Source organism: Rhipicephalus sanguineus, chromosome 1, assembly GCF_013339695.2.
Source record: "Rhipicephalus sanguineus isolate Rsan-2018 chromosome 1, BIME_Rsan_1.4, whole genome shotgun sequence".
In the NCBI taxonomy this organism is placed as follows: domain Eukaryota; kingdom Metazoa; phylum Arthropoda; class Arachnida; order Ixodida; family Ixodidae; genus Rhipicephalus; species Rhipicephalus sanguineus.
In genome coordinates, this window is record NC_051176.1 from 202013037 (window position 1) to 202040273 (window position 27237).

The 27237-nt window shown below is 42.4% G+C and overlaps 1 protein-coding gene across 1 annotated transcript; it reads left to right on the forward strand.

Annotated features, from left to right (window-relative positions):
• The first annotated feature begins 77 nt into the window (after positions 1 to 77).
• LOC119405600 (uncharacterized) lies at positions 78 to 27237 on the forward strand. The gene is made up of 8 exons (XM_037672437.2): positions 78 to 291; positions 7624 to 10307; positions 13588 to 13638; positions 13726 to 13784; positions 14880 to 14974; positions 24014 to 24082; positions 24147 to 24207; positions 26226 to 27237. Exons 2-8 carry the CDS (start codon positions 7625 to 7627, stop codon positions 26337 to 26339), a joined length of 3132 nt encoding a protein of 1043 aa, XP_037528365.1. The 5' UTR covers positions 78 to 291; position 7624; the 3' UTR covers positions 26340 to 27237.

Below are 27237 nucleotides of genomic sequence, written 5' to 3' on the forward strand. Positions count from 1 at the left end.
TTCAACACGAATTGATGCACGAGCTCTTTTTCATTGGCATGTCCATTGGTGCTGCCCTTGCAGTCTTTCAGCCAGCCAATCAAGTAGACAGGGCGAAAATTTAAATGCCGAAACTACCGAAACTTTTACAGCGTTTACATTTTTTTTCAAGCATTGCGTGATTACCTTATGTGATCATGCATGAGTGTATCAGAAGTTACAATGTAATCTAGGGAAGGGAACTCATCGTTTACAAATTCCAGAATTGTGGTCTGAAGCGAGAAGTGGCAGCTCTGAATGGCATTGCTTCAGGTTGGTCTTTCACAGCCTAAAATCCCGGTGCACACGGTCGCTTTTGATCGCGATCATGATCATTAATTTCTTGATCGCGATTTCCTTCTTTAGGCAAGCTACAGAAGGTGGCCAATAACTTGAAAAATTTGATCCCGATCGAGCTTAATCGCGATCAACCGTAAACCGGGTCCTTGTCGCCTGTCTTCACCTCATGTCTCCTCGTTTATTACTGATTTTGACGTTTGTTTTGCTTCCTTTATTGGGCGCTAGAAAGGCTATTGATCTTTTTTCTCTTTCTGCGTTGCGAAAATGTCCCGCATGCTCAGGCCGTGAGCTTACTGCGGCTTTAGCAGGCGTGTATAATAAATGTCCCGATTGAAAACTCGCGATCATGTGCGACGATGACGCAAATTTAAAATTGCGTGCAGTGTTTTGTATCCGAACTTGTATCTTACTCCTTTTACATTTCAATCGTGCTACACGATTCTTGGGAGATTGCCCCCGGCCAGAGATCCCTATGTGCGACTCCCACATGGGGATCTACAGGTATGCCGTTACTCCAGCCTTCACTGTTCTCTGCAGTTACGCTTCCATGCCTGTTTTTCATTTTTCGCCAACTGCGACTCGATGACCTGACTGTTTTATCGCCACTGGCAGAATAAATACAGGTCAAATCGGATTCCGCCTTAGTGATGGCGGTGGCGACACAACACTGACCACCTGAGTTTGGTAGGCGCGTATAAGAACCTTTGAGCACGATTTCTCTCATCAATGTAGCAGTAGCCTGAGGGAAAATGTGCTACATTGCAGGCATATGAAGCTAGTCAAGACTGGTGACGTGACCATTTGGTGACTTTAATTTTAGAAATTAACGAAACTGTGATACAGGTATAAAAAAAGAACATAGTACACAAACATTACACCAGCAGTCGTTGAACAGTGTTGCATGATCTGGCTCCTAGCTCAAAGTGCTTGATGTGTGTGCTGGTATTTGAAATTAACCCTTTAATGCCTGAATTATGAAAGCGCCGAAGAAAAAAATTTGTTTTTCGTTTTCAGCTTTAAATAGCAGCCTTAACACAAATCAGCAGTTGTATTATCCAAAATGCAACTTTAATGCATACTTTTAGGTATGTCGCGAATTCGCAACAACCGGCACTTAAGCCAATAGTAGCTCAATATGTTCAATGCAACGTAAGTATGGCATCGCCGCATCAATGAAGCGGATCTCTTCAGGGCGGCGTAACCTGGCGTCGTCATTGTTGTTAAATGCAAGTTTGACTTTATTGCCCCCTACCAATCACGTGACATCGTGTGGGCCACCATGTGTGCCCTATACTCCGCCGCCCAGTATAGCCGACTTCTTGGGAGCCGACAGAATGACATGAAGGTGACGGCACCGAGAAATAGATCTAGCTCACCACTAGACAGAGCCAGTCCTTTGTTCGGATTTTTCTGCGTTGCAAACAGATTGCTCTGCTGAACGATGTGTTCCGTGAAGGTGTCATAAAAAATTCCTTGAAATATTCAATAGGAGCTCGGACAGTGTCACATTGAAGATGAGCGGTTTTCCAGTGTGGCATTTCCCGCTGTTCTTGAGTCTTTTTTTTTCCACCGCACTGCATGTTTCAGAGAGGCACTAGCTTGGCTGGTCTACCACATCTTCGTCTTCATCCTCACTGCTCGATGAAGACACTCATGCTTGTGCATGAGGATCGACATCGTCGTCTTCGCTGTCATTGAGACAGCTGCCGTCACTTTTATCTTCGGGTGGCAAGCGCATGCGAAGCCTTTTTTTTCCATAAAATGAGCGGAAGTCCATCATGAACTTGTCATACAGGCAGTCATCACTGACTGACTCAAATGCCGGATGTAGCGAATTCGCGACATACCACAGAAGCGAGGATAGTGCAGGAAATAACGTACTTCAAAACAACGTGACATGTCGTGTGCAATCTCTTGTACGTGTGCACATCGAAAACATTTTATAGGAGATAGAACTTACGTCCCTTGGGCAGAAAACAACGAAGTAGTGAGAGCTGTTGCACGTGCTTCGCGCTCTCCGGCAACTGATACAGAACACTGGGTTCCAGCTTGCAATACCTTACATGCAATGGCGCTAGATGTCTAGTGCTGAAAGCTACGTTCGCCGCAAATACGTGACAGCCGCCGGTGAAGGCATCAACACGTTTCGTGTGTTACTTAATCGGCGTCTTTCGGTATGTCGCGAATTCGCGACAACCGGCAGTAAAGGGTTAAGCCACACTTATCTGTATCAAATTTAGTGTTATAGCATTTAATTAACCACTTTGCAAAAGCTTCATTTTACAGCAGTACATGCAGCTGGGCAAGTTGGTACTGATTTATATTAACTGTGCAACAACACTGGGACTACAGTAAGAAAAGACGACACTAGCACAATCTCTCGGCTAGGTGACAGTTTGCGCTTGTGTAATCTTCTTTTATTACTGTAGCAGTTCCAGTGTTGTGTCACCGTTAATATGAATGCTTCGTTTTACACTAATTTCAACATGCACATTGGATCAACATAATTTTCTTTGTCGGGAGTTAGCACGCCTCTTGCTTTTCCTACTGGTGCTATTTGCTGAGCCCTTTCACTGTAGACTCAGGATAATTCAAATTATGATATTTCATACTCTTGGTTAACTGAAATGAACTTTAAATTTATGGTTGCCCTGCTGTGTTTTCAGTGTATTTAAAATTACTTAATTCAAACTGCACCATTTGGTTAATTCTATTTATTTGTACTTTTTAATTATTTGTACCAGAAATACTAGCTGCCTTTCTTCCTTCTAGCTGAAAAATTGTGCTCATATATTTTTAAAATAGAAAACAATCCAGTTGCCAGCTTGCGCTTGTCAAAGCATCCAAAACCGCAAGTAGAAAACAAGAAAAAGCACCCAAACAGTGGCAAGGCCTGTGATAGTCAGCCATCTCGGCTTTTCCTGATATGATGCACTGAGCCATGGTTATGTTTGCATCTGATTATTCAAACGAAATTCTAAAGTCCCCTTGAGTTTGAATAGAGTGTGCTGTAAGTTGCCTGTTACTTCGCAACTTTGAAGATGAAAATATTTGCCAGGCACATTGTTGCAGGAAAAAAAAATCCAGCCAGCTCCACTTCGCGAACACTGTCGAAACAGCTAGCAAAGCTTATGCCCGTCCTTCATCAGGCTATGTTGTACTTCTATGTTTTTCAAGTCATCTGTTCATTCGCGCTTAGCTTTGGCCTCTCTTGCACGAACATCGTGGTTGGCTCGGCGACGACACGCTTGTGCTCGCGTCAGCTTTCGCTGACGCTCACGATGGGCGGTTTCTTCATCGGGAGAATGAGAAATGTTTGCCATCTTGAATGCGCAAACTCCTGAACACTGACGCTGACACGCTATTTTACACTCCACTGCACCTCACCGTCACCTCATCTTGGCGCACTTCTCGAACGTTCACCCCTCGGCTCTCGCAGCACACACAGCCCTCCCCTTGCTACCGAGCCTCACTCTCGCCACACTGTGAGGCCACGTTATCACTGCTACCACAAACCCGGGCATGAAAGCCGCGACTAAGAACAGCTTCGCTGTTAAAAGAATCTCGGCTGAAGCTCTGTGAAGGGGAATTATCGGTGTGAGGCATTCTAAATAAATAGCTGATGAATTTAGAGAAAATGACTTTTGTTGGGCAGCGCATCTTGTCTACTAACCACAACAGAGCATCCGGACCTGTCATGCAAGCAGACAGAAGGAGCCAATGGCCAAGCGTGTATTTTTATAGCCCTCTTAGTGTAGTGTCTCCTCATGCCACTTTGACGTCAGGACACTTGTGCCTTGATGTCAGAACACCTGTGCTCTTGTGCCTTGAAGAGGGGGGGGGGGGAATTTCGGACATCGTTCAATTTCTTCGTCCTTGACTTTTATCGAAAGACTTACTGAGCAACTAAAAACCACTGAATTTGCCAAAAGTGCAGTGCCATTAAGCACCCCACATATATGTAGATTTGAACCCAAGCTTCGTTATTCAAGCCACACTCCTAAAATATGCAAGTTAAAAGCCAATGAATTTTAATTACTACTGAATAACTCAAGATGTCAACTGTTCTTGTTTTGTTAACTGCACAATTTTATATCATGCTTATCATTTTTAATTCATTTTCATCCAAAAATAGCGTTTTAAGACGATTTGGAGAAAAATGAATAAATGATCGTGAAAGAATCCAGTGTGAGTGGCCATAGAGTGCTGTAAAATTTAACACTTCTGCTTGAGGGTTGTGCACTTCTTAAGCATACCCCATATAAGCAGTGCGAGTCTAACACAGGATTGGCATGTATGACATGTCCACATTCATTAAAACGCAGACTGCTTGCAGCCAGAATGAAAGAGTGAAAAAGGGATTTCTAGTAGTCATGGCTAAGTGAGAACATGTCAGTGTCCATTTGAAGTTCTCATATAATTTTTTACTTAAACTACCATTATCAGCCTATTTTACGATGTCCACTTCATCTTGTACGTCCATTTACAAGACAAAGGCCCCTCCCATGATCTGCATTGTGAAACTGGTAAGCGCACGAAGACGGGAGCAAGACGACGACACACAGAGCGCTCTGTGTGTCGTCTTCTTGTTCCCGTCTTCGTGCGCTTACCGGTTTCATAATGTATCTGCACCAACTAGCGCGGACCCAGCCTCTGATCCATGATCTCCAATTTACCCTGTCTTGCGTGAGCCGATTCCATTCTCTGCCTACGAATTTCTCGATTTCATCATCCCACCTAGTTCTCTGCCATCCTTGGCTGTGTTTCCCATCCCTTTGTACCCATTCCGTCACTCTAACTGACCACCAGTTGTCTGTTGTACACATTATGTGACCTGTCATGGACCACCTATTTCTCTTTGTGGCAACTAGGATATCAGTAAAACGGAAGGTTGGCCGGTTGGTTACACAACATGACAAGGACACAGTTTGTCCCCTAGGCTGTGTCCTTGTCATTTGTGCACGGTGAAATTTTACCATGAACAAGGATATCAGCTACACCTGAAATGTTTTTTTCAACTGTGATGCTTTCCTCCTGACAATCCCTGTGAAAACCTGTATCGGTTTCCATTGTAGTTCTGTGCTTCAAATGGTGGGTGACCATTTTTTTTTTTGTTGCTTTGAAGAATTTTTTGCTTGAATATATTACTTTCTTATCCACCATTCATGGCAGACTGACACTGGTGGTAACAATTGGTGCCCTGTATTGGTATAGAATTACAACATTGTTCAGCTTAGGTTTCTCAATGGAAGTTTAAAAAACATGTTGAATGTCTGAACTAAAGACCAAAAATACTGGAACCTGTGCTGATCATGAACTGAGTAGGCCTCCATTCATTAAGTCTGTGCTTCTTGTGCATAGATTTGGCCAGTTGCCACTTTATCCACACCATGCTTGAGAATGAGCACTATGTACTGAAAGAAGTGAACTTTAGTGATGATGCCATTTTGCCGATGGAGCAGAAATGTTTAGAGGGAGATGTGTTCCCAAATACTAACGTATATTTGCTGATCTTGGACTGAGCATGGAGTGTGTGCAATGCTGCTCTAGATAGGTTTTCTATTGTTAGCATTTTTTTTGTTTTTGTGGTTGTTTGCATTCATTCCAGAAAAGGTGATTGTCAAATGCTTTATTTCAAGCTTTTGTTGAGCAGCACAGTAATACAGGGCTAGCATAAATGATTCAATCGTGTTTAAAAGGCTATATTTTCAAAGGTATTACATGTGCACTCATGAAAGATATATGAAAAGAACTGCAAACCCACCAAGTTTATACACCCTCTACAAATGTTCAATTGTGCCCCTTGACACATGACACAGGTCCAGATGATAATTGAGCTCATTCCATACATTTTGTAGCATAGTCCGGTCAATTGTCTTAACTGCAGCACTGATGCATTCTTTGAGTTTGACTAAGGATTGTGGGAGTGGGGCTATGTAAACAAGGTCCTTAACATACCCCCATAGGAAGAAGTCGCAGAGCGTTAAATCAGGGGATCTAGGAGGCCAGGGGAACAAAGCTAGATCATCAGTACGCCCAATTTAGCGATGCTGAAGTTCATTGTTTAGGTAGTCGCGAACTGGGATGCAGGGGTGTAGCCAGAAATTTTTTTTTCGGGGGAAGTTCAACCATACTTTATGTATGTTCGTGCGTGCCTATATACGCAAGCAAAACTGAAAAATTTCGGGGGGGGGTTTGAACCCCCCCAACCCCCCCCTTGGCTACGCCCCTGCTGGGATGTGCCAATGAGGGTGTGCTGTCTTGTTGGAAGACAAAATCCCTGAAGTCAGCGCTGTGTTATGGAAACAACCGCAACTGCAACTTATCTAGGCAACATTTACCGGCCACACTTTGCTCAGTGAAGAAAAAATTCCCATACATCTTTGTTTGTGACACTCCACAGAAAACATTCACCTTTGTCGAATCTCTTTCAATTCTCATGACTGCAGTGGCCTCTTGCTGCCACTTGAAATACACAATGCAAACTTGGTGAGTTTGTGGTTCTTTTCATATATCTTTTGTGTGTGTATGTGTAATAGTTTTGAAAATGTAGCCTTTTCAAAACGAATGAATCATTTGTGCTGGCCCTGTATAATGTTTATAAGGTAATGGTGTTTTGTATTTAAATGTTAGATCTGAAATATGATGGACAGTGTAGCAATTCACTTCAAATTTATTTTGATCATGTGAAATGCATCACTGTGCTTCCGAAATGTTGGTACAGTCGACCATCATTAAAATAATCTCGCACCTGACAGCATCCGTATTACATTCAATATTCACTACAAGCAGTTATTTGTTACATGCTGATAATGGTGTAAAATATTTTAGATTTAGTTTGTCACGTTCATTAATATGTTATTTCCATGTTTGTTATATTGATATCTGACTTTATATGGTGGTTTTTCTATTTCACATTGGAAATGAAGTCCTCACATTTAGGAATTAAACTCGCAACCCTTTGTTTAGCAGGTGAACACCGTAGCCACTGTGGCAGGTCCTGCTTAGTTGTCATTGCTCTGTTTGTAAATAAGCAAAGGAAAGTGGCTATGCATTTCAGGATGCATCTTTCAAGTGATAACAAATGTTGAAAATATGTGTAATATGCCTGTGCCTTTTCTCTTTTTTTTTCTTTCACCAGATATGCATGATAGATGCATTTCAGATAATATTTTTACGCCTGTGCATTTGTCTTTTTCATTGTTATGGGTATGCGGTTGTTTCCATGGAGAAGTTTTCTTATTTTGTAAAGGTCCTGCATGAAAAGTTAATTATGCTCTTTGTTGCTTTTTTTTCCCCCTTCAGAATGGAGAACCAGAAGACTCCTGTTTTAAAAAAGATACCATTCTGGTTACGATCCTTTAGGATTTCAAAAGGTGCATCAGTGTCTGACGACAAGGAAGGTAGGCCTGCCTCCTGCCAAACAAAACGGTTCCTTCGTTCTTACCGTCGAAGCCTTGGGTCAAGAAAAAGTGAAGACCAAGATGATGAAAATAATCATGAAAGCCAAGATGTTACGAGAGCATCTCTGATGTCAATACGTAAAATTTGGGCTGAAGAGGCAAAAACACAGGCATTTTGTGAAAGGAGCATGTCTGAACGAAAATCAAAGAAGCCATGTTCTCTGAGGAGCAAACTTCTTGGAAGCCCAAGTAAAATTCCAATCTCAGAAAAAATGCAGGCAAATCAAAGGGGGCTTCAGTCTTCTTTGAACCACTGCTGCTATTCTCCTAACAAGGAAAACCTTGCTCCACCATCTGTTGCAAAATGCAAAAGCTATGGAAACCAAAGTTCAGCGGGAAGTTCTGATGGTAACCTCGCCTCAGAAATCGTTTTGAGTGCTGCAAGGCATGCAAAAAACAGAAGAAGCTTGGCAAGAGAGCAGGATATCTGGAGAACAGCAGTCAACAATATAGGCCTCCCAAGAACATCCACAGAATTGGGACAGTTACCTCAAGTTCCCAGGGAGCAAGATTTCCTGGAACTATCACAAGTCATGATGCCACCAAGAAATGAAAAGCATGAAAGAGTTAGGGATTGGGTATTATGCACTGGTGACTCAAGCTGTGGCATTTCAGTGCAGCATTCTCTGCCATATGCACAGCACAAGCACAGACCAGGTCACCTTGCTAAGGAGGAAACAATTCCAAAGTCTATTGACTGTGCCCCTAAAGTTCCACCAAGAACTTACCTTGCAAAGCTGGCGCATGCCAAGGCACATCTTTCGAAAACTGCAGCGCCCTTGGCCAATTCTAAGATTCCAGGAGCCACACACAATCCTGGTGGAGCTAAAGGGGCTGTCTCTAAATGTGCTCATTCTTTAAGCAGTCATGCAAACCAAGAGTGCTCTTTGCTTCCAAAAAGAGCAGCATTAAAGCAGCAAGTGCCTCATGAGAGGCAAAGGAGATTGTATGCAGAAACTGGTGTGCGCTCACAGGCACTTGCTTCAAAACATCAACAGCCCAAAAAAGCCATTAGGCCACAGGTTCACCATAACCCCGGTTATGGCATTGATTGTGCATCAAGAGTGCAGAAGCTAAGCAAAACGTGCAGCACTGGAGCATCTGATGTTATGGCTGATGATGAGGCTACAGTCCTAAACTGCAGCTGTGAAAGGTGCCTTACAAAGTTTAATGCAGCTGGAAGACAGGTGCCTGGGAGGATGGGCGACTTTCATACTAACTATCCACGTGCAATGGGACATCAAGCTGTTAACAGCTGTTTCTCAAAAAATGGCAGGCAAGCAGCTGCTCCAAGTCATCATTGTGAATGCTGCCAATTCAATAAGACACATGAGGAAATAAAGGATGTCGATGAAAAAATTGTATCTTCACACTCTAAACCTTCGTGTGAGAAAAATTCAGACAAGGCAGCTAAATGCAGCACTAGTAACAATCATGGATTTCAGTGTCAGGATGAGATAACCAAAGTCATTGAGGAAGCTGTAAAAGCAAGCATTGAGAAGCTGTTATCAGTGAATGCAAATCAACAGCTGAATAAGACACGATCACTGGAGAGTCTCCATGAGCAGGCAGATCGCAAGAACGCTGCGACTTCACCTTCAAAGTACATTCTCCTGTCATCATGTAGATCTGGCACTGCCGATTCCCTGTTACATTCTACTGAAGAACCTAAAGTGGACAGTGGCATTGCATCATTTCACCAGCCATGTCTCACTGGAGGAACTGAAAAGGAAGTGGCAACTAATGGCATTGACACTGTGAACACCAGCTCACAGTTGCCCCAGTCAAAGGTTACCCTGGAGCGAACTGCATCACTTCCATCATTAGTAGAAAGCGGCAGCCCTGCAAAAGTGAGAGTATCAACTGCTTTCATAAAGCTTGTGAAAAGGGTGAGCTTAGGCCAAAATAATGACGGAACACCATCAAACCATAGCTCGTTTCTAGATGTGACAATAAATCAGCGAAGTGTGGCATCACAAGAATCATGCAGCCAATGCAGCAGTGGGGGTACGGAAAGTTGTTGGCAGACTGCTGAAAGCCACTGTGCAGAGGATTCATGCAGCCAATCAGAAAAAGCCTGCAACTCAGCGGTTCAAGATGAAGCAAATGGGTCAAGCTCATGCACTGCTGAAAATGACCAACTGGAAAAAAATGAAGCATATAACTTTAAAGTTCAGCAATCAGCAAGTATACCAAGGCTTGTACTGGATTCGCCTAGCTCAAGTATAGGTAGTCTATCAAGCCGCAAGCCACCTGATGGTTGGGAGAGAACGCCACCATCTGATGCTCCTGATGTAGTTGATATCGATGATGATGAGCCATCCGAGCTGAATCCTCACACACCAGATGATGCACATAAACATTTCTTCTCAAGCGACAGTGACGGAAGTGATGACCAGCATATTCTTGAGGAAGTGATTAGGAAAGGCATGGGTATGACACCACCAATCAAGCTGCCAACCAGGTGTCCAAAACTGGTGAAATCTCCTAGGAGATTCAAGTCAGCTGAAGTGTTTTGTGGTAAAGGTATGTGCATTTTTGTGTATGAGTGTACAGCAAATATAAGGTGCAAGCTCAAACACTGTGTTTCAATCTGAGCTGAACTTGAGTAAAACTGATGCACCTGCATCATGCATGATGTGCGGAAGATCCATCAGGAAGCACTATTTAGTTAATTTTTCATAGTGCACAGAAAAATATTCACAGCTTTGAACAGCAGTGACAGAAGTAATACACATCATGCAATTGTGACACGTCTGTAATAATACAGATTATGAAATTATGACAGTTTATTGGTATAATGTACATTTACTTCTGTTTGCTGTTTATATGTTCTGCATAATAACACAAGGCTGTCAAACACATGAAAGGGAAAGTTAGAATGCATTTGAGTAGTGTATAGCTACAAGGAAACTACATAGTTTAGTTGGAGTATCATACTCCAACTGAACTACAAGGTATGTAAGTATTTTATACCTGCCTCAGACAAAAAGCATCCTTTTTGACTATCTTTCTAATTAGACAGAGAGTTCAGATTCCCCTCTCCCTTTTATTAATGTCTTGGAAAATTCAGAATGCCAGAACATTCTCTTGCAAACCATTCTCTCCTGCAAACAACTACTTCTCAGGTGTATTTACAAAGCAGGACTATTCGCAAATACCAACACCCATTGAATTCGTTTGTACATGGAACCTATCAAGATTGATAACAACAACTGACATTGCCGATCTGATTAACAACTTCAAGATCTCGGCTTCCTCCAGAATGGAGGGCATCTTAAAATATGCAGTATTACCCTCTAGCACAGTCCTTTCTTGCTTGTTTGAACAGGGGAAGTTTCATATGACTTGAAGGTCAGTAAAGTTATACCTTTTTTTAAGTCTCGTGATAAGAATACTTAACAATTTCCACCAATATCTCTCATCAAGTGTTCCCAGTAAGCTACCAGGACACAGTTTTTTCTAATGTGGCAAACATCAGCATGGCTTTAGAAAAGGACCATCATGTGAAACACAGCTAATTGAATTTACTACAGATGTCTTTTGTAAATATGGATATGGGCCCACAAACAAATTTCATTTCTATTGATTTCTGTGAGCTTTTCAAGTGTGTTGCTCTTGCCATCTCATAACTGAGCTTTTGTGCATGAACATCAATTCCCTAACAGTATCATGGATAAATTTTTTTTGTTATTTCATGAGCTATTCACCGTTTTCAATAACTACATTCCCAGTATTAGCGATGTAACATGGTGTACCACAAGGAAGCGTACTCGGACCATTACTTTTTGAGATTTTTATTAATGACCTGCCACGCAAAACATAGTAATCCATTTGCTTGTGCACAGACGACTGCATGATCTACTGTCAAATCTGCTCAGCTTCCAATCATATTGCTCTCGACTGTATTACTGACTGGTAAATGACCCTAAACACTGATGAATGCAAACTGATATAATTCGCCCACAAAAAGACATTCCATATTTCATTTTCACACTGAATAAGAACCTTTTGTTACACGCACCAATGCATGGTGTTGCGTTCTGTTTACACCTCACCTGTCATTTTTTGTGCACATTAAAAAAATAACTGTGAAAGCTTCGCATACACTTGGTTATCATAAATATAACCTTTACAATGCTGGAGCCCTCATCAGACAAATAACCTATGAGACATTTGTAAGGCCTGCAATAAAATTTGCGTTTCCATGAAAGTGACATCCGTGAGTGCCGGCGTTAAGTCAGACAATAAGCTACCCTTTAGACACCAGTGTAGTCAACATGCCTAATAAGTCAACAATATAACATAGTGAGTGCATTTTCCTACCCTCAGTAGGATTCTAACCATAGTGGCAACTCTTACTCTCACAAATAGGTCATATGCAGTACACAATTTGCCAAAATACCCAAGAAAATATGGGATACATAGCCTTGTATCGGACGAGTTAATTGACAAGTGGTTTCAAGTGCAGCACAGGTTTGGCCATTGCAAACTGACGACATGGGGCATTGATGATATGGCGACAATCATGCCTGCAAGGTATTGCACTTAAGTATGCCATAAAAACAGCTCAAAATTCGAACATCTGGGTGCCCTTCTTCTAAGAGTGAATGAAAGGAAGGGAATGGGTTGAGAGGCACATTTTTTTTTAGGCACAACTGTATGAAGCCAACGGATAATGAAACCAAGGAGAGCATAGGGGGCGTTATTTGTAGTTTTTAATTGAACTGTAGTAATTACGAGGTCAATGAAAATGAAACTGGTCGAAAAAGAGAAACTTGCACGGGAGGGGATTGAACCCGCGAAGTGCTACTTTCCTTACCTGCTGTGCAGCAACAGCCAGCAGCAATGCAGAAATCCGGAATTTTTGTGAAACTCTGAGCCCACAACAGCGCCACATAAAATGTGTCGTGCAATAATTGATAAACACACCAGGGGGAAAAAAATGTCAAAGTGGTGATTGTGAGTTGTGTCCTGTCTTAATCACATAGGCTTTCATTTTTGTTATGCGGAAGACAAAGAAGGTCCAGGCAGTGGGAAAGACAGCTTACCTTCCCACACCATCCACTTGTACTGTATTTCATTTATTCCACCTCCATCCTTGCCAAGCATTTTTTTTCTGTCCAACATATCACCTTGTAGATGCCGCTTTACATCATTCAAGTTGTGCAGAAACGTCCTATTGGGGCCTCCGTAGGGGTCCACTAAATGTCTTGATGCAAGCTGCATTGTTTCATGGAAGTAAACAGCGCAAAAAGCAAGACGACACACACAGGGAGGAATGACAAGAACAAGCGCTGTCTTTCAACTTAGCTTCTTTTAATCAGAAGTAAAACATATATACATCACACTGCCTAACGGTGCATGCGCAAAGAAAATTTTCAGACCCTTTTTTTCCTCTCTCGCTCAAAAACCAAAGCACACCTAATGCACATGCTTCATGTTATTCCAAGATATGAAATTTCCTTGTCATGTAGTGTCACCGACGCCTGACTGACACATGCTTGCGACAGTTTGGAGATGTGTGTGGCCTCAACAAGTTCACATACTTTTTGGCTTCTGTGTTTGTACAAAATGAATGTAGAACCAAAATGGATGTGTGCGTCGTCTCGCTTTTCGCACTGCTTACTTCCATGGATCCCTACCAACTGGCCCAGCTAACTATACTTCTGCATTGTTTACTTTGTTATGAAAGTTGAGATCACTCTTATGGCGCTAAACTACAGTAGTAGTACTCTTCTAATAACACTTGTAAAAACAGTGCTATCTACCAAAACATGTTATGTCTTTTTATTTCACTTTTCAGCAAAACTAAAGCTTGCTGCCTATGTGAACAGTGGACATGTCACTGTACACGGTAAGAGTTTGTGAATGAACACAAAAAGATATTAATGTTGGATGTTTTACAATGTTACCATGTGACATGTCTGTTTTTCTACTTCAGTCATCAGGGCGGCCAAGTTGGCAACTTCCCGGGGAGGATCTGCAAATGCTTACATTAAGGTAGTAGATCAGACCTGTCTCCGACACTGATAAACCTTAGCACCACCACTAATTTCTGTAGATCCCTGTTTCAGTTACTTAAGGTAGTTAAATTGCACTCCTAATTAAAGGAGTACTGACACGATTTTGAAGTGCGGCAAAACGGACGTTTTTGGTTTTCTTGGCATGTAGTGTTAACGCTCTCCCCACACCGCATCCGGGAAACACGTATAAATATTTAAGTTTGATTTTAAAGTTTTCATCTCCCAGCATCTGCAAGGCAGCTTCACCGCATGGAGAGCCCTATGACGTTTCAAGTCAGCTCACTTGGTTTGCGAAATCTGGGTTCTGCATGCAGCCTAAATCACAGAAATCGCTGTCGGAGGCACTGGACGACAGTTCACTCACCATGAACCACGTTCGACTGACAGCAAAGGACAGCAGGTGCATATTTCGTGGGTTGCAGTCTGCCCGTGACGTCACGGGCCGACTTGACACGTCACTATGAAGCCGCCCTCTCGAAACCGAAACCGAAACTGCTGGTTGAAAGAAGCGGTATCAAAAATATATGCAATGCATCCCCAGGCACCACGACACTCTTTTTAGGGTTCTCGACACCCGTGCTTTCATTTAGAGCAACAACCCGAAAAATTTTAAAATTCATGTCAGTACTCCTTTAATGTGTCATTCCTCATTGAATGCCCATGCAAAAATGCAGTTGTAGATACCTAAACCTGACAATCCCTCCAAGTGATCTTGACATTGGCATCTGCTGTTAATTACTGTTTGTGAATTTTACAATTTTGTGGCTTCTGAATATGTTGGCACAGCTTAACACACAGTTGACACTGATAATTTTGTAGATAGCTTTATGCCATTGTTTGTGCATTCAGTTATAATTCCTAGTTCTAAAGCAGTGTTGCTAGTTGTTGCTGGTTGGACTCTGCCTCTTAAGAAACCCCTCTTACAATAATACTTGGCTTTCACTGATATTATAACTAGGAACTTGGTTTTACTTTTTTGTGCAATTGAAAAGGTTTATAGGATATTAATATCGGAAGCAGTTTCTTGTGCATGTAATTGTCTAATTCACAAAATCTCTCCTTTAACTTTCAGGTCTCCCTCCAACCCGATCACATCAAAAGAGCTCACTGGAGAACATCCGTTGTGAAGTCAAGTAGAAACCCAGAATTTGACCACAAGTTTTCATTGTGAGTGTGAGGTCCTCAAAATTTTCAGCCTAACTTAAACCTTAAGGAGTCCTGCAGCACTCTTTGAACGTAGTCTTCAAATGGTGCCAATCTGTATTTAACCCTTTGAGTGTCGAATTTTTTTGAAAAAAATTTCCCAGATAGTCAAATTACTTCATTGCAGATTTTGAATGTACGAAATATGTAAAGTCAGGAAAAAATTTTTAAAAAATCAGGAACAGTATTTTGGTGTCAGTATCACTCAGAACTGCAAAATGTTCAATAGTATTTCAGAGCGTGGTATCCCTTGAAACACCGCTCTACGCACAGCACCTTATCGCAGTCTGCACACATAAAACACGTGTTCGTTCTCCTCTTGGAGCGACGAGTTGTGTTGGCTCATACACGGCATCTCTGTGTGCGGGTGCCTTGAGCTGAATAAACTTGGTAAACAAGGAGAGCAAGAATATCTAATGAGCGTCGGTGATAAAAAAGCTGAGAGCAGCGCCAATAAAGATGGAAATAAACTTCTGCCGCCCCTGCAAGGGAGTGCCGATAAAGATGAAAATCAAGTTTCGCGTGCCTCCATTGTGATCACGCTGCGAAACCGAAACCACGAAAGGGTGTTGCCCATCGGCGTTGCCGCAGACTGCACGAGGTGCTGAAGCTAGAAATCAGTTGTGTTTATCTTCGCAAAAAAGTAGCACAATCTGTTCAAAAGGTTCTTGTAAGTCCTAGGAGGTGGCAGCACCTCCCAGTGAGCATGCATCATCATTACGGTGTGAAATTTCAAACGGAGGGTCGAAAATGTACACGTACAGCAAAGACCTTGCGGGACAGAAAACCACCGCCGTACATGTACGGCAATAACACTCAAAGGGTTAAGACTACTGTGAACACGTGAGCTGAATATTATTGGGCTGCATGCAGCAGGAAACTTACAATTTCATCTCAAAAACAGCCAAAAATTGCTGTCTTCTCGGCAAACTGTGAAGCATGTAGGAGCAAGCAAGCGCGTCATGTGTTGGATTATTTCAAGAACAGTTTACCAGTAGATAATTTCAGAAGACATGCCACATCATGTTGATACCGTGGCTGCCTACAGGGTGCCGCCACGTGCTGGCGCCGCACATCTTTGGAACAGAAAGAGGCCCAATATGATAGAAAAAAAAAATAAGAGAAAATACTCAAGGCCATGACGCACGACAGCATAACTTTTGGGCTGTGCATTGCCCCCTTGCAACCTCTCGCTCCCTGTGTAGCATGCAGTGCGAAAGAAGAGAGAAAGCACACATTTCGTGTTATAACCCTGTTTATTAACTTGGTGGAATCAAAAAAATTTTGTGGCAGGCGATTCGCGAGCCAACAGAGTCCAGTAGTAAGGTCATCCTATGATAACTTGGATAGCCAAAAGTTCATTTGTGCACTGTTTTTTTAAATTTGTTATAGGGGTATTGGCATCTTAATTTGTGTGTTGTAATCATTGTTAAAAGTGTGTAATTTGGAAATTATGAACTTTTTCCAATATTTCGATTGATATTCTGGCAAATGGGTGAATCAGTAGAGTATTATTTATGCCAGCTTGCCAAAAATTGAAGCGAGTGTTTTACTAACCTTTTGCGGTCCGCTGTCGTGCCCCTTCCGTCAATGCAGCACGCCCGCAGCAGACTGCTGTCAGGTACCACACACTGCCCAAATATCACTGAAAGACTTAGCCACAAAATCAACTGCAAAAATAAACATCCAATTAGTTCTTTGTACACAGTTGTTTTTCTTTCACGTGTTCAAAAGTGGCGAAGCATTTTCAGACCAGAATGGCCGGAAAGTGGGTAAAAGTTTCGGACTGCAAAGAGCTACTTTGCTAATGTAATGTCATTTATATTTACCATTGTGGAGGTACACCCATTTGGCAGTTGCACAATCAAAAGAGCATTTAAAAAGTTGCACTTTATGCCCAGCAGCTAATGCCGTATATATAAAGTGGTGATAACACACTCCCAGAAGGTTAAAAAAAAGCATTTTTGTTCTAGCATTTTGGATGGCTGGAAACATTAGGTTATGCAAATATGGTAACCGTTCTATAAATTCACAGTTTTCTGTATATACTCATACCAAGTGGACTGCCACTGCTTTCCACCTGTGCTCAAGGCTAGAGCCTGTGCTGTTGGTGCTGAATATGTTGTTGCCCATCTCTTGGTACCCCAGCGGTAGAATTGAAACCCCCATTATACTAACCACAAAGACTGGATTACTGTGACACCTATTGTGCATAGGAAAGCGCAGGATCTAACTCAAAGGGGCAAGGATAAGCCAATGTTTGCTGATGGGGTGCACAAGCTAAAGTTTTATAGGTGAACATTGCACAGAATTCTATCCGGTTGGGAAGGAACTTATGGTTGAAATAGAGTGACACCAACCAAGGTACTGATTAAAAGTAAAAACTTTTCATACTTTACAAAAACAAAACAACCTGATGTTTCAGGTCCCACTCAGACCTTTCTTTGGTGTGACTGGGGGTGTACCAGGAAGTAGTGTTTATATGGCCTTCTTTTCTTCAGGCCGTGGGGCATAGGTCAGCAAAAAAATTGGGGCTCACTCAGACTCACTCAAGAATTCTATTTTCCTCTGAGGGCTCACTCGGACTCAGACTCACCAAAATTTTCCTCAACCGGACTCACCGGACTCAGACTCACTAAACTTTTTCTCAACCGGACTTACTCGGACTCAAACTCACCAAGATATTACTCAGCCAGACTCACTCGGACTCAGACTCACGGCTTCACCTGAGTCTGAGTGAGCGCGAGTGAGTCGACTCATGAGTCCGTTAGCGTGAAATTAGCCTTTTCGAACATGGTGTCAATGCTCTTTAACGCCAATATCTCTCATAATTGGGGCTCTACGATGCACTTTTTGATCTTGTACATTCAAATACGAGTTATTAGTGATTTCGATCCAGTAAGGACATTTTTATGAAATACGGGACTCACACGAGACAGTTTTACCAGAAACTTCCCATAAAAGAGTTTGGGGGGGGGGGGGGGAGGTCATGGCACCCCCTCCCCCCAACTTACGCTTCTGATCAATAAATTATTGAGGTGGCGCATGAACCTTAGTGTGTTGAGATATGTGTGAATAGACGTGAGTGTAAACGTAAGCAGATATAAGGCTGATAGTAATGCTGAAGATAAGTAGACAGGACCATAGGTTGGCAATAAGAGGTGGAGCTCTCTCAGACTCACTCAAGAAATATATTTTCCTCGGAGGGCTCACTCGGACTCACCAAATTTTTGCTCAACCGGACTCACTCCGACTGAGTCTGAGTGAGTCCGGTGAGTCGACTCATGAGTAAGTTTGCCGACCTATGTCGTGGGGTGATGCTTGTTCTCAATGATGTGCCGAAGTTCATTGAAGTAGACACTCGGCAGTGCACCTGTACACTGGTTGATGTTACCGGGTTTCGCCTAGGTGTGCCAGGATTCCATAAAAGCCACTTATGGTAATTGGCCTCTAAGTCGACGATGTGGGAGTTGTCAAAAGCGATGCGATGGTTGTTCACCTCACCTAGTGCACTCCTCTGTCGGTCGAGCTTGCGGGCTTTAAGGTAGTCTTTAAACTTCGCACGAAACTTAATTAGTCTTTAAACTTTGTACAATGCAGTTTTTGTAAACAAGGTTATCTTGTGCAAGAAGTTTGTCACCAAATAGCGTTATTCTCCTAAATTTATGTACCAGAGTTCAAAACCAGTGTTTTTAAAGTGAGTATGAAAGAATCCTTTCTTTTTCACAGAGCTTTTTCAACTCTCTTGAGAACTAGGAAACTAACTTTCTAGGTTTTAACATTTATTGTGGCACATATCTATCTATGGCTTGGAAGGGTAGCGCTAGTAGACACGGACTAGAGGAAGACACGGACACACAGACGGAAGTGCCTTCCGTCTGTGTGTCCGTGTGTCTTCCTCTAGTCCGTGTCTACTAGTGCTACCCTTCCAAGTATGAATTTCCAACTCGCCCAAGAAACAGTACTATCTATGGCTTTTTTACTAGCTGTGTTAGCTTAGCAGCCACTGAATCAGCATCAGCGAAAGCTAGGACTTTGACTTGTGCCACACCAGGTCTATAAAATAATTTGGAAAAACAGCCTATGCAGGCGTAATGTCGTTGCATCGTCAATTGTGGTTGTGGTGGTGGCTATCTGATTTTATAGGAAAGCAATAAACACTACATCTGTACTCCTACGATACAGGCGTCATATCAGATTAATGTCTCTGGTTCCAGTGTTGGCTCCGCTATTATAGCAGTCTAATAAACATTACATTTTTATTCATACAAGGGATTTCCAAAAGCTTATAGCTGATGTCTTTCGTGGGGTGCCACACCAGCACAAGCCACTCTATTACCGCCTATTGTGCCACAACGGTTCAGCTCCCACGCTTTATGGCCTACCAAAAACACACAAGGAGGGTGTACCTATGAGGCCCATTGTCAACTACGCCCGCTCACCCCTACACAAGCTATCTGGCTTCTTACGCCGTGTTATTTCGCCACTCGTTGGAAAAAGGGGCATGCACAAGAGCAATTCCGCCGACTTTATTGAAAAGGTACGGCACATTCTTTCTGCTCATGATGACGTCATGGTTTCATTTGATGTCAAGTCTTTATTCACAAGCGTTCCAGTAGAACTGGCTGTAAATGTTTGCACCGCTGCCCTCGAGTCTGATGGGACACTGCCCGAGAGGTTTCCAGTTGACGTTCCACACCTGTTCCGTCTCCTTAGGTTCTGTTTATAAAATACCTACTTCATCTTCCAACAAAATTTCTACCTGCAAACACATGGTACTGCTATGGGCGCATCTATCGCCGTCTCTGCTGCCAATCTTGTTATGGAAGACATCGAGTGTCGGGCGTTCGCTTCATTCACCCCTTCTTCGAAGATCTTTCTGCGATATGTTGATGATTGTTTCTGCACAGTTCCCATAGATGTCCTCACTGCTTTCACTGCTCGCCTGAACAGCATTGAAAAGGCGATTCGGTTTACTGTCGAGCAAGAAGTCAGCGTAGCCTGCCTTTTCTTGATGTTCTCGTGAAATGGGGTAATACTGGTCTGACCTTCAACATGTACAGGAAGTCGACACATACAGGACAGTATTTACATTTCGACTCAGTGCATCCGCATTCACACAAACGTTCTGTCCCCGCTACCCTGTTCCAGCGAGCCAAGACGACTACAAGCGGGATAGTGAGAGCATCTTCGAAAAATTAAAAATGTGTGGATACCCCCCGTCCATCTTGTCCACTGTGCAGAAACAACTATCACGACCACGTAGGCAGCATTCAACGCCGTCTCTTAAGAAGCGTGCCCTGCCACGGTGGTCTAGTGGTTATGGCGCTTCACTGCTGACCCGAAGGTCGCGGGATCGAATCCCGGCCGTGGCGGCTGCATTTTCGATGGAGGTGAAAATGTTTGAGGCCCGTGTACTTAGCTTTAGGTGGACGTTAAAGAACCCCAGGTGGTCAAAATTTCCGACAAGCTCTGAAACAAGCTCTTATATGGCAAGAGAGTAAAACAACCTTTCACCATCTCGTGGGGTGCAGGAGTGGAACAGGCACTTTACTCTGTCTCGCCAGCAGGAGTGAAAGGCCTTTTCAATCCTCCTGGCAAAAGAGAGTAAAGCGCCTCCCTGTAAGAGAGTATAATGAGATCTGCGGGAGTAACACAGCTCTTTAACTCTCACTGCAGGTGTTTCAGTTTTTAGAGTGTAGAAGCTTTCTCTCTGAAAATGGTCTGTAATTGCGACTTTTCTTGAATTGTGCATAACAACACAGCCCAATAAGTGTCACACTCGACATCGTTGCAAGGACCAGAACACAAGATGTGTCCTTTTGTCTCGTAATGGCCGCGTGAGCCTCAAATAGGTGTGTCTGTCATTTCAGTGAGGAATGGGTAAGCTTTGGAAAAGCCACACGCAACTAGAGGCGGTGCAGTAATGGTACATCGCAGATGGAGGACTGTGGTGGCAGCTGTAGCTTCAACGAGGATCCAATGTTTACGGAAATGGAAACTCGAATATCGCGGTTATTCCAGGTAGTGTGGGGTGAACGAGGTCCCTTGCAAGCGCAGATGCACGCAAACGAAATTTCCTTCCGAAACAACTTCTTGGGCAAGGTGGTGCTTAGATTTCCTAGGGATACTTGATCGTGGCACGAAATACATTTCGTGAAGAGGGGACAGAAAAGAGAGGGTAATGAAGCGGAGCATGCTAATAGTATAGGTAAGCGAGCACCCTAAGGCCTGTCGCTGTGCGCGATACCTTGCTCAAGTATTGATTCCGTGCAAAAGCCGGGGACAAAAAGCCAGGGAGTTATTGGAAACCTTCTGTATTAAAAAGAAAAGTTCTGATTGCATCAGCAATACATCCATCACATTGCATTCTGCAGAAATGTTCTTTCTTCGAAGTATGTTATCATGACCATGTAGTTCTACATCATACATTGGCTCTCTGCGCATGTGCGAACGTTGTATTCTTTTCTGTATGTTTCCGAGGCTGTCGTTACACATTTGGTAGTTTGGCGTTTCACTGTCGCCTCCTCTCTTTCCCTTTTTCACCAAGTGTATTTCGTGCCACAATCAAGTATCCCTAGGACACTTCTTTCTTTTTGGACAGACACATAGCCAGACATTTGTACTGCGTGCCATGTGATTGTACTGCGTGGCTAACATATATGTAAAGTCTAGACTAATGTAGATGGCTACAGGAAGTGGCATTGGACTAGTTAGTGACCTCCAAATATGGGCGCGGAAGAGCCACCAATAATAACAGAGCACTGCAATTGCAATGTCTTCCATATTAATTTTTGGGGCATGTCTTCCGCACCCAACATGCTCGACAACGTGACTGCAATAGGAGTCGATGTGAGTCGACAAACGACGACTACAGGAACTTCATTTGTGATAATTTTGTTTGGGCACATTTCAGTTGGTAGCTTAGTGATAATGAGAATGCGTCATCGGCGGTGTTTGCTTGTGTGTGCGTGTGCGTGTGTGTGTGTGGCCCCGCCATGGTGGTCTAGCGGTTATGGCGCTCGACTGCTGACCCGAAGGTCGCGGGATCAAATCCCGGCCGCGGTGGCTGCATTTTCTATGGAGTGAGTGAGTGAGTGAAACAACGCGAAAATGTTTGAGGCCCGTGTACTTAGATTTAGGTGCACGTTAAAGAACCCCAGGTGGTCGAAATTTCCGGGGCCCTCCACTACGGCGTCCCTCACAATCATATCGTGGTTTTGGGACGTTAAACCCCAGATATTATTATTATCTTAAGAAGCGTATGGCCATCCCGTATGCACCCGGAACAAGTGAGACCATCGCCCGCATCATGCGCAGGTACGACGTCGAAATAGCGCATGTACCAGCACAGAAGCTAAGGAACGCCCTAGTCGACGTAAAAGACAAGTCGCCGAGCAAAAATTTGCCGGGTGTTGTTTACGCCATAGGCTGCCATGATTGTGACAAGCAGTACATCGGTGAGAGCGGTGACTTCAAGAAAAGAGTCAAACAACATGAATATGACGTCAGGAAATGGCACGTTGCCTCAATTGCCCTCACTGAGCACATGGAATCTACAGGCCACCAAATTTACTGGTCAAGTGCGCATGTTCTGGCCAAAGAAAAGAAGCTTGCATCACACCTACACCTGGAATCCTTGCATATACAGACGACTGCGCACAAGCTGAACAGGAGTGATGGGACGCTTCCGACAATGTACTATCGCTGCTTACGTCACGTACTTAGGCGTACTTAAATACACTTTGCCATCCTTATGGCTTTTATTGTGAACAAGGCTCCCATATGGGGGGCCGAAACGTCAAGTAAACTGTGTTTTTGGTCGGTGTTTTTTTTTTGCGTTTACACTAACAAGTTACTGATGTTTGTCTGTGTTGTACTCCCCCTTACCAAAACGCAGTGTATTTGAATTGCAATGTAAACAGTGCATGGTACAACATAAGCCTTGCTTTTAATGGCAATAAATACTGAAATTTTCTCATCATGCTAACTCTACTGGCAAGTTTACTTTACAACATGAATTCATTGAAATATACTAGCAGCATTTTGACGGTGTTTATAATTTCTATGGCATTTCCTCCTAAGGTAAGAGTAGCGCTGACAGAAAGAGCCTAATTTTTTGCTCTGAAAAATGTGGCTTTATTTTTATTGGAGTCAGTTAAGCTATAATTAAAACACAAACATGTCAAGCGTGTTTCCAACAAAATTTTTTAAAGTGTATTGCAAAAGTCTGAGTCCGTAAAAGTTTTTTAAAGGGAGAAACCAAGAAGCCATGTTTATGATGACTGAACCACAGCATTCTGTGCTTTAACACATACCCAGTCAACACAGGTCACCTTAAGATCACCATAGATTTGGACTGTGTGTTTGAAAAAATCAGTACAGTATCACTTGAAATTCTGTCATGGTGTGTTACGAACAAAGAGCAATCAAATTTTGACAGTCAGTAGTAATTTCTAATAAGATGTTATATACATGCCGGCAAAAATCTGTTCTTTCAACAAAGAGCCTCTCTCTCTCTCTCTCTCTCTCTCTCTCTCTCTCTCTCTCTCTCTCTCTCTCTCTCTCTCTAATAAGATGGCTACAATGGACACGTTATAGTTGTTATAGTTGATTTGGTTTACCTTTCAGAATAGATAAAAAACGCTGAAGTCCAGTGACAAAGCAGCAGTAATTGTAACTGCTTGTTCGTGCACATTCTTATTTTGTCTGCACATTGTGCATTTATATGCTTGATTCTGCCTAGTTTTTTTTTTTTTAGTAGAAGTATAAGGATGTGAAAAATAGTGCAGGACTTGGGATGCAAAGGGGAGTATGGATAACTGATATGTCAGAGCGGTTTCCTCTGTGCCTGCAATTCTTTACTTAATATATGGGTTTGTGTCAACGCATGACTGTTTAAGGAAGGTTGATGACAACACCGGATGGTTTGTTGCATAGCCTATAGTTTAGAATGGTGTGTCAGTATTTTTATGAATAGTCTGTGCATTATTTTTATTTCAGTGAGCTCATGGCAGATGATGCTGGAAAGCGTCTTTTGGTGACAGCATGGCATCGAGATTTTGAAAACAAGTAAGCTTGTCTCTTATGCCTCTCTTTGCCGTGTTTTAATAGTTTCTGTTACTTTTAATTTCAGGCGCAGTGAGCTTCTAGGAAGTATGTCTTTTGGTATGGCAAAAATCTTGGACTCTGACCAGGTGAGAGATGAGCCTCGCATTAAACTTCAGTTAAACAAGCTGTGCAAGTTATCTTTAGCCAAGGTTTGAAATTATACAACTATACTCTAAGGGGAGGCAGCTAAAGGCATGTTGGTTACTCTATCAAGCAAGCATTGCTGTTTTTGTATTTGTCTAATTGCATAACGAGTGACCTAACTTCTCAAGCAGTAACTTACAAATCTTTTGATGACAACCTTGTTGTATGCTCTAAGAGGCACCTATTCAGCACTTTCCACATCACAAATAAATCCTGAGTGTATGAAGCGCTTGTGTGGCAACTTGCTTACATGCTGCAATTACAATTCTCCGAAATGCATTGTGTGTGTGAATGAATTGTGTATTCAGGTAGTGTATTGCTACTGGGAATGTGATGAAGGCATTGATCATGAAATTTGTGCCAACAGTCCATCCTACTCAATATGTAGGAATTTATAGGTATTGCTGAATCGGATGGTTCCTAGAGTGCTGTATAATTTCTTGAAAGTATTACCTTAAATTTATGTCTTTCAAGGTTGGTCATGCAATTACATTTCATACAGAGATAGTGACTTGCTCGATGAGTGGCCATATCAGATTTTAGTCATGTCGTCCTATAGTGCATTAATGTATTTTGACACCTTGGCTGATGCCAGCTGGAGCACATTGCATTATCTTGCATAAATAATTAATCTGAAAGGGAAAATTGTGATCTGTAGAAGAATTAAAGGTGGGCAAGTTGGAAACTGTCCATTATTAGGCAGCACACAGAGTACAACAAAAGATCAGCACTAGTTCCATCCTCTTTCTCTTTTTTTGTTGTCACTCTGTATGCTGCCTAATATTAAATTGCCATCCACCCAAAAGTAGCACAAAATTAGCTCCACCTTACAGATTTCTGTGTAACTAATTTGCCAATCATTGCACCTGTGCTTCGAATTCATTTATTTGCCCTTGCTCTACTCTCTGCTGGCCTATTTGTCGAAACAGATGATCGAGTGACAGCCCCGAAAAGGCATTGGTCTCAGTTTCATCCCCTGGACCAAAACAAGTTTTGCTTCAACTTTAAAGCTATGTTTCTGAAAAATCTGTATTTGGTTTCTTAGAAGCTTTATGCTACTGTCCAGGTGGATGCCAATTTTTTTTCTTTTCGTGAAACTTTCTCAACCTTGAAGATTTCCTTAGAACAGACTTAGTATAAGTGATTATGGTCTGCAGATTAGTGTGTGGGTGATTCAGGACATGAAAGTGGTTGTGTATATAATAAGCCCATGGGTTATGCTACTGGTTTTCAAAGCTTGTCATTGTTTGTAGACGGGTTGATGTAATGACTTATAATAATGAAAATATCTGGTGTTTAACGTCCTAAAACCATGATATGATTATGAGGGACGCTGTAGTGGAGGGCTCGGGAAATTTCGACCACCTGGGGTTCTTTAACGTGCACGTAAATCTATGCACACTGGCCTGAAACATTTTCACCTCCATCGAAAATGCAGCCGCCGCGGCCAGGATTCGATCCCGCGACCTTCGGGTCAGTAGTCGAGCGCCATAACCACTAGACCACCGTGGCGGGGCGATGTAATGACTTATGGCAGATTTGGTTCAATTTTCTGTGTTATAGATAAGCAAGCAGCAAATGAGCAGGATAGCATGTAAGCTTGTGCAACAGTCACTTCACATTCAAATTAAAACTAAATGAAATAAAATAAACATTTATTTTACGATGTGAAAATGCCATCATTCATTCTTTGAAAAGTGTTTATAAAACCAGCTTTGCTGTCTGTGTCCCAGTGACTGTGCTCTCTTGTTCGGAGCTTGTAGAGTAGTGTGTCCTGTTCCGGCATGTAATGCAGTCCTGAATTCCATTTGCCTGAATTCTGAAAGAAGCTTTTTGTGAACCACCATGCCCTTGTGCAAGCATAGCACCACTGAATGCGTACAATAATTTTTTTACAGAATTTAAGGCTTCCTTATAATGTGTCTTTGCCTGCTTTCACTAAGACACTGAACTTTTGCAGCATGTGAGGGGTTGGTACAGACTTCTGCGACAAGACCTCGGAATGCGTAGACACTTCGCTGCACGGTGTTCAAGGGGAACATGCACAAGGATCAAGGCATTATGTCTTGATTGAACTTTTGCCCCGCTGAAGGAAACTTAGATGAGCCCTTTGTCTGTTACTCATCATATGTGCAAGTGAGAAGTGACTGCAGGAAATATTTTTTACGGCAGTGTACTATTACATAAACACAACCTTCACTCTAGTTTTGTAAGAAGTGAAGGTTTACTACCTTACATAAGATGATCCTGGATAACGGGCTGCTTTGTAACATGCATGTTTATTGACATGAAAATCAACATACTACAATTTTCATGTATGCACTGCAGGCAATGCAGGTCAGTAAGTGCTTTTTAGCTGCTGCCTCTAGTGCTTGAAGACAGCAAGCTCTAGCTGGTGTAAAATGAATCATTGTTTCGGCAGTAACATTAGCCAAGACTGATCGTGTGAACATATAATTGATTGTGCCCCTTTCTTAAAGTATTGGTCTCTGTGACTATGCCCCTTTGTTGTAGAAAAGTAGCATAAAAGGGAGCCTGTCTACATGTGTGGTGACCTGTTTTTATATTTTGTACAAATGCTAAGCATAGGACACTTAGCAGAATGATGGTGTTTTGTGAGGTGCCTTGTTATAACTACTTTCCATGTGGACACATGAAGGGTCACACAGAAAGCATCAAGAAGGCATGGCTATTTTGTTGTGCAGTATGTATGAGTGACTTGTAGTAGTTCCTTCTCAGGCTAAGCTGTAAATTACCTTTGTTACTTTTTTATGATATTGTTGTCTGTTGATTTTTGTTTTTAAGTGCAATTTTTTGTTGACCATTTATTTTTTTTTGTCTCATTGTTCCCATGTATAGAATGCACTCTTTCAAATTAATTTTCCAATAACAAATATTAGTTACGCCATGTTTTGTGTTGGCTGTTGTCTTTATGATTGGGAAAGCGCAGTTGGTGGTTATCACTGTTCTGT